We start from the raw sequence: 8,117 nt of genomic DNA, 5'->3' as shown, positions 1-8,117 counted from the left end.
GTACACTTTCAGGTTTCTACTCTGATTCAACCAATCCAAATGAAGGGCTTATTATGCCACATATTTTATTAGCCTCATTGAATTCAAGAATCTGTGACTGCCCACAGAGGTTCTACTAGAGCGATCCATGACCGAGAAAATCTCTTAGTGGTCCAGTACAAAACCGATTCCTATTTTGCAGAGATTCTAGATATACCACCTAGGACCAGAGCCGTACCTGTGTTTTATGGGGCCTGAGGCGGGGGGGGGGGGGGGGAAATGGCCCCCCTATTAATAGTAGGAGTTCGGGGGCAGCGCCTCTCAATTTTTTGTAAAGAATCAAAATAACAATAAAATTTGCATTCACATTAAACAAATATAATATTCCAAATATTTATATTATATTAAATAAAATTATATAAAATATTTATATAAACTACCTAAACAATACTCGTCTAGCAGTTTTAGATGCAAAAATATTTATCAAATCAGTATAATCAAGTTGTTCAATTATTTCTTTCTCAATTGACAACATAGCCAATCCATTCAATCTGTCCTGAGACATAGTTGATCTAAGATAATTCTTGATTAACTTCAATTTTGAGAAACTTTTTTCTGCTGCTGCAACGGTAACTGGTATTGTTAGCAAAATCTTATAAGCAATATAAGCATTTGGGAATAAACCATCCAGTTTCGCCAAATGACGTAGTACATCAATTGTCGTTCTTTCAGTGGTTAAATAACACTTTAGGGTCATCAATTCTATAGATAAATCATAACCATCAATATCTGAACGTCCATCATGACTTAAAAATTTCTCAAGCTTCTCACAATGCTTCTCTAAGCTATTTAAGGGATCGGCTTCAGTCTTCAACTTCTCTAAGTTTAACAAAAATCCAAAAGTCTCTTCATATTGTTTAAATTGTTCAAACCGGAGTTGAAGGGAAGATCGAGCTTGATCAATTATAAACAGAAAATATTCTACTCTAAAAGATTCTTCACTTGATAGTGTTACATCGTCACTGCCACTTTCATCAAACTGTTTCTTTCTTCGGGTTATGCGTTTTTTTTTAAATTTAGGTTCAAACCCCATGTCATTTGCTAGTTTCTTAGCTTCATCCATGGCACTGGAAAATCCACATTCTCTATACTCATCAAGAAATACAATAAGTCCTTGTAAGAGGTTGACTACAATGCCAATATCCATACTTTCAGATTGAAGAAACTTACTGACATTATTAATTGCATATAACAATTTGTACCAGATAACCATTCCAAGTAAGAACTCAAAATTCTCCAAATCAAAAATCGCTAAGGTCTCAGCCTCACTCTTTGTTTTGGAATCTTCACTTTTTTCAACCAATTCAAGCAAAGCATCTCTTATTTGTGTAGTTTGATCTTTTATAGCTTTTACACTCTCAACATGACTTTCCCACTGTGTTTGTGATAATGGCTTCAGAGTCAGACCGGGTACCATATCTTTAAAAAATTTCCATCTTTGGAGAAGAAGAAAACAATGTGTAGATGCGTTGCACTACTCCAAAGAATGATTTAGCTTTAGGACAACATTCTACCATATCCACAATCGTCAAATTAAGACTATGACAACCACATGGAGTGTAGAAAGCTCTAGGATTCATTTCAAGTATTCTTTTTTGTACACCTTTGTGTCTTCCACTCATGTTAGCACCGTTGTCATACCCTTGCCCTCTTATATCATCAATATCAAGCCCAAGTATAGTTAGCACATTTTTCAATTCAGTTGACAATCCAAGTCCTGATGTATCATCCACCTTCAAAAATTCAATCCAATATTCTTCTATTTTCGGTGTGTCTATCGAATCATCAACACATCGTAGTACTAGAGACATTTGTTCTTCATGACTCGCGTCAGGAGTACAATCAAGAATTACTGAAAAATATTTTGCATGTTTAACTTTCGCAATGATTGCACTTCTCACTTCGTTGGCTAATGTCAAAATTAACTCATTTTGAATTTTGGGTCCAAGGTATGTATACTGAATTTCTTGTGCTTGAGCACGTCGAACGTGCTCCTCCATTACTGGATCAAATTCAGCAACCGTTTCTATCATTTGCAAAAATAGGCCATTGTTCTCACCATAGAATTTCTCATTATCTCCTCGAAATGCTAAAGTGTTTTTGGCAAGTCTTTTCACAATGGAAATTATTCTTGTCAAAACTTGCCTCCAATGCTGCCTTTCTTTGTTTATTTGAACTTGCACACTCTGATCAATTGTTTGGTTTGTTTTGAGTCTCTTTTCTAAATCAATCCAAGAAAACATGCATTCCATATGATCTCTACTAGCTTCATGATTTCTAAGACTTCTATGCATATTATGCCAATCGTTGTATCCATGATTGCCCAATTGCCTCATTCTGCTCATCATTTGTGGTGTTTTGAACAACTTGCAGCAGAAGCAAAATATTTTATCTAAAGAGATAGAATATATTAGCCATCTTCTATCAGATGTCTGCCCATTTGTCAGTACACGTGTATAATGTGATGAATCAAAATGCTTATTGTTTCTATCTTTAGGAAACAAGATGTCATCCACTCTCTTTGGACCCATTTCTACTAAAAAATCTCGGAGTTTCATATCGATGTTATTCCAATTTGCACAATTCTCTAAATTCGTAGTTGAATCTTCAGTTTCTTTAATCTCTTCAGTTCGAGTTCCATCTTCAGTTTCTTGAAACAAGATGTCATTCACTTCCTCATTTTCATTCAAGTCCATAATTTCATTCACTTCCTCATTTTCATTCAAATTCATAGTTTCATAGACTTCCTCATTTTCATTCAGATCCATGAATTCATGGGCTTCCTCATTTTCATTCAGATCCACGGTTTCATGGGCTTCCTCATTTGGTTCCACAGTTCTATTAAAATATTTGTTGATAACTCCGGTTTGACTTTGAATTAATATTGCTTCCCTTTCTCTCTTTTTTCTCTTTTGAGCACCAGATTTATGCTTAGGAGGCATTATTTGTTGCTTATAATTAACAAATCACAAATCACAAATACCTATAATTAACAAATCACAAATTAGAAATCAGAATTTAACAAAATACCTATAATTAACTAAAGTACATGAGACACCCTTAAAATCTGATGATTTTGACTGTCGCTGAACATATACACAACCGAGGCATTTACTGCATATCATAAACAAGTGAAAAATTTTATTACCATTAAGATGCTGAAGCATTTCACAGATATGTAGCAATAATACAAGTACAAGCTGCTGATAAAGACTCTTCAAAGCATTTTCAAGAAAGATTCTTTTAAATACTTATGAAATGGTGCAGAAGAACAACATGTTTGACCTGAAAACATAGAAAAGTATGTAAAAGGTACATAAAATCGTCCAAGCAGGAAACACTATGTGGAAAAAAAATAGCAGGTTTTTGGCTTGAGTTGCACATATTTTATGACACTATATATAATATATTGCATATATTTCTTCACACTTTTGAGCTTTTCGATTTGAAAACTTCTGGATATTTTGCTTTCTTGTGTGAGCTATTTGTATATAGTGATGGTTTGCACTATTAATATTTGTCCTAAATTGTGTTGCAAAAGTAGTTTCTTTTTTCTTTTCTTTTTTTGTTTTGTTTACCAAGACTGGTTCTGGAAACAACAGGATGTATATTTTGATGATGAATCTGCTAAAGCTGTTATGTCATCCTCGAGCAGGCTTAAGGAGTCGGGGACAATCAGGAAAGGTAATCTCTTAGGGTATAGTGCAAATGAAAATGAATTTGTTCTCTTGGTTTTCACTGATAATATCAATATATTCTCCTTGATGTAGTGGTTTTCAACAGGATGTGTATTTTGATGATAAATTTGTTCAAGTTATATCATCTTTGGGCAGGTTTGTGAAGAGTCAGGATAGGTAATCTCTTAGGTTATGTTGAAAATGAGAGATCAATCTGCTCGCTTGATTTTAGTTGTTACTAATTGATCTTGTCGTCTTGTTATAGTGATTGCCTTTTTACAAATTCCAATTGGTTTGCTTTCCAAGAAGATAGACTTATAAGTGAGTCTGTTGGCACTTCACCATCAAGGATGGTTGACAACTTGACATTAATCTTAATGGTGGTGAGGGTTTGGCAAGTGGTGGAAGTAGCAGTAGCATATTGAATACAATAACAGAATTCAACAAAAAACATATTTGACTTAAAAACAGGTCTAACGTCACTTCAAATGTAATACGAAATCTGTGAAGAAAACGTTCACCTGCCCTAAACAAAATCTAAATAAACATTCAAACACAAATCAATTTCAGATCTGCTCAAGAAAACAAAACCACCAAAAGTATTAAAAAATAAATTGGTAGTTTTTTTACCTGTTGACATGATCTTCATTGTGTACTTCTGCAATAATACTAGAATGCAAAGGACAATCTAGAGTATGCAAAAGATTTTCTTTACACAATTTCATTGACAAGAGAATACTTATCAAATTCACCAAACATAACCTTAAACAAATATGAATTATCAACAGGTAATTCTAGAAAAAAAATAAAACACAATCTAAAAGTTAATAATTTAGAAGATTTGCTAATGTTTACGATCAAGTCTAATTAGCAAAGGATGCTATGCTACTGAAATAAGAAATAAAGTAACAACTAAAAGAAATTAAATCATAGAAACTACAAACAGATATGAAAAATAATTTGAATTGTGTGAAGTCACTATCCTCAGATATGGAAAAGGTGATTATTTCTGATCATGTTAGCTTCTTCCAGAATGAATTGGTGGAGAAGAATCTATTTGGTGAAGAGTCACTGCCGCCTGCCGGATTGGGTTGGCTGGCGGGAAACAGCAGATTTTCAGGGCAGTATGTCTGATAGGAATTCAGACTATACTATTCCTCCATTAGATACACTAGATGCCGAACAACCCGAGTCAAACTCCAATCCAGCAAGGGAAGCCTTGTGCAACAGCAGCAGTGCCGAGCATGTATCATTTTCAAGTGAGGAGAGATTGATTGGTAATTTGGTAGCAACTCAAGCCAAAAACCAGTGTCGTCTATGTTTGAGGAATAGGATGATGTTGAGTTTGTTGTTGTGGAAGTTGGGGAAACACTATGTGGGAAAAAAACAGCAGGTTGATGTTAAAGAAAAAAGCAGATACAGATCATAAGTGGTGATATGAATTGAACTAACCTTATAAGTTATATGACCAACCAGAGGAAGTCTGGCTAATGACGAGAGGGCACAGCCGCACAGATTGAAGAAGACGAAGGAATGACGAGAGGGCACAGATCCACTGTATGAGACTCTCCACCAGCACCAGGCACCACACCAGATGGAATAACGAGAGGGCACAGCCGCACAGATTGAAGAAGACGAGGGGGCGCATGTTTTTTCAATGTTTAATCGGATCCGGGTCGGGTAAAAGATCCGGGTTTGATCTTTTACCCGGACCTTTTCTAAACAAATGGGGAGCTCAGGCCTTAAAAATGGGCCCCTAAAAATTTTTTACAGCCGCACAGATTGAAGAGCCTCATTGGCCTCTTTACAGGTCCGGCTCTGCCTAGGACACGAGGTAGTCCAAACCCCCTACAATCGGAGACTGGTAACCAAGAGAGACGCCTAATACTTCAAAAACCAACAACAGTCAATCGGTCATGTATACCACCACTCACTCTAAAGTGGTCCAGGTTCGAATGAGTTATGGGTGCTATTTAATTATTAAGTTCATCAATTAATTTCAGGTGCTCACAACACACATACCCGGACTCACAAGCCCAATATCCAAACTGGAAATTCCATAACACAAGGCTATTCTAACTCATTCAAAAAGCTCACAGTTCATACCCCATCACTGGGTCACCATGAGCACGGCCTCCACGAGGAAATTATGTGATTGTATGCATGGATAATTCTTTTATTTCCTTAGTGAACTACAGAAACCCATTGGTTTCACAAACCTAGGCTCACTCTTAAGCAACATATATTCTCATATCACATATCTTTATCACCATATCATATGCCCACATGCATACATAAAGGCTATACACATGTAATCATGATATGCTTTAAGAAGTAAAACAACATGTGTAACCAATTATTTTACACTGATCATGCCCTATGATGCATAATGTTCATTAACATACATGTCATATGAATGATTATCAATCGAGAATAACATAGAATACATTCAGTTAACAAGCATATCAGACCAAATTCTAACTCATGCATCCATAATCATGTTGCACAAAATAAAACACAACTAGGCACCCATATATGCCATGTTGTGCAGTTCAAATCCCTTTTGACTCAAGTTTGAAAAACCCACCAAAAATCATAGGAACCGAATATCACTCTTCAAATTTAACTGGGACTACCCTAACATCTCAAGAACACAGTCCAAGAAACAGAACCACAAAATCAGTCATAGTAAAATCATGAAAGTTCTGGGACTGAACCCTGTTCAGAAAAAATATAAGACAGATCCTGTCAACTACATAAATTCATCCCGTATTGGAGAATTTTCCAAGAATTACAAAAAAAAAAACTTTTGATAAAAATCTTTTTACAGGATCTTCTTATTCGTGTTACCTTTCATCCAAATTTTTTATAATTTATTTTGATCAGTTTTGATTAGGTTTTTAGAACTTTAAAAATCTCTGGTCGGAACAGTCCTGCTGACAAGGCTAAAAACCTGTGCACTATAGCAATGAACGTTTCGGCCTCAAAACTTACCCAAACAGAATAAAACAAGATTCTAAATTCAAGCCCTGGCTGTGTAGAACACTCCAGTAGTTTTTTTTTATTTATTAACTTTGTGTTTATAAAGATATCAACTTTTTTCTGAAATTGGCCAGAACAAAAAATGAATACAGAATAGCCAAAAATTTTAAACTCATGCAATATCCATTAAGAAAGAACAAGAATTATCTTGTAATCCATTCAATCATAACTTTTAATCTTTGAAACATATTTATAATATCATACATCATATTTTTATCATATTTATTCTAAACTTGCTAAAACATTAACATCCATCATCCAAAAATCACAAAGCCTTCATGGAATATCTCAAATAAAATTTCATTTTTTCAAGAATCACAAGAAACCTTAAACAACATGAAATCATGATTTATTTATGCAATGACATGCTGGTTAATCATGCTAAACATGAACTAAACTATCATAAATGTTCACATTAATATTTCTTTATCATAAAATATCAAAACCCTACCCTTCTTCAAAAATGATTTTGCATACAAGAACATGGATTCAAGCATATATCAAATTTTTAGAACTTGTAAAACTTGTATTTCATCAATATAATATAACATTAACATCTTAATCATGCTAGAACAAATAAGATATAACAAATAATAAGAAAACAAGTTTTTCCAAATCGTTTTTCATATTAGAAGCCCGAAAATAGTTCTGTTTTGAAAATTGTTTTTCTTTTTTATTACATGGTGACATGGATCCACCAAAATGTGTTTTCTAAATTGAAAACCAATATTAAAGAGGTATTTTAGGGTCTGATCTCTATTGGTTTAGATCTAAAAATTGGCCCTACGCATATCTCTTGCATTTGGATAGATCTATGTCTACGTGATTGATGTACCTACCTTAATTGGGTTCTCAAGTGAAGTGTGACCTTCGTCTCTCATCTTCAAACCTTGGAGTAGCTTCAATGGCTAATGGAAAAGCTCCAAGAAGAAGGAAGAAGAAGATGGAACAAAAAAGAAGAAGAAGAAGAAGTGTAGATAGATTGGGAGAGAGAGGCTTAAAAAGCCACCATAGGTTGTTGTCCCCCCTATGGGTCTCTCTAAAAGATCACATGAGATAGAACTCTATCTCTTCAAAACTCTAGGTGGGTTGACACACCTAGAAGTCTCTCCTAAGACTTTTAATACTAAACAACCTCTTCAGACTCAAGACCTTAACCTATCTATGGACTCTTTAGAGTCATACTCAAATAAAACTCTATCTAAGTAACCAACATGGGGTCCACTAGAGGGGGATGTCCCACCATATCTAGAACCCTCCAAATTAGTTTAAATTAATTAATTTATTAATTAGATGTCCTTCTAAAAAAGCAAAGTGGATCCCGCCTAGGTGGTGCCCCACTTGGGTCCAGATCCAAGT

General features: G+C 34.8%; 1 protein-coding gene across 1 annotated transcript; it reads right to left on the bottom strand.

The window, feature by feature from the left end:
* Positions 1-415: 415 nt before the first annotated feature.
* LOC149828672 (uncharacterized) lies at positions 416-2,735 on the bottom strand. Its single transcript, XM_090017113.1, has 4 exons — positions 1,495-2,735; positions 1,120-1,328; positions 1,068-1,080; positions 416-1,001 (listed from the first exon to the last, which is right to left on the bottom strand). The coding sequence occupies exons 1-4, from the start codon at positions 2,733-2,735 to the stop codon at positions 416-418; spliced, it is 2,049 nt and encodes a 682-aa protein (XP_089873239.1).
* Between the last annotated feature and the right edge of the window lie 5,382 nt (positions 2,736-8,117).

The sequence above is a fragment of the Nuphar pumila genome, chromosome 9 (assembly GCF_984573655.1).
Source record: "Nuphar pumila chromosome 9, dmNupPumi1.hap1.1, whole genome shotgun sequence".
Lineage (NCBI taxonomy): Eukaryota > Viridiplantae > Streptophyta > Magnoliopsida > Nymphaeales > Nymphaeaceae > Nuphar > Nuphar pumila.
The sequence above is the reverse complement of the archived record's forward strand: the minus strand, read 5'-3'. Positions and strand labels throughout refer to the sequence as shown.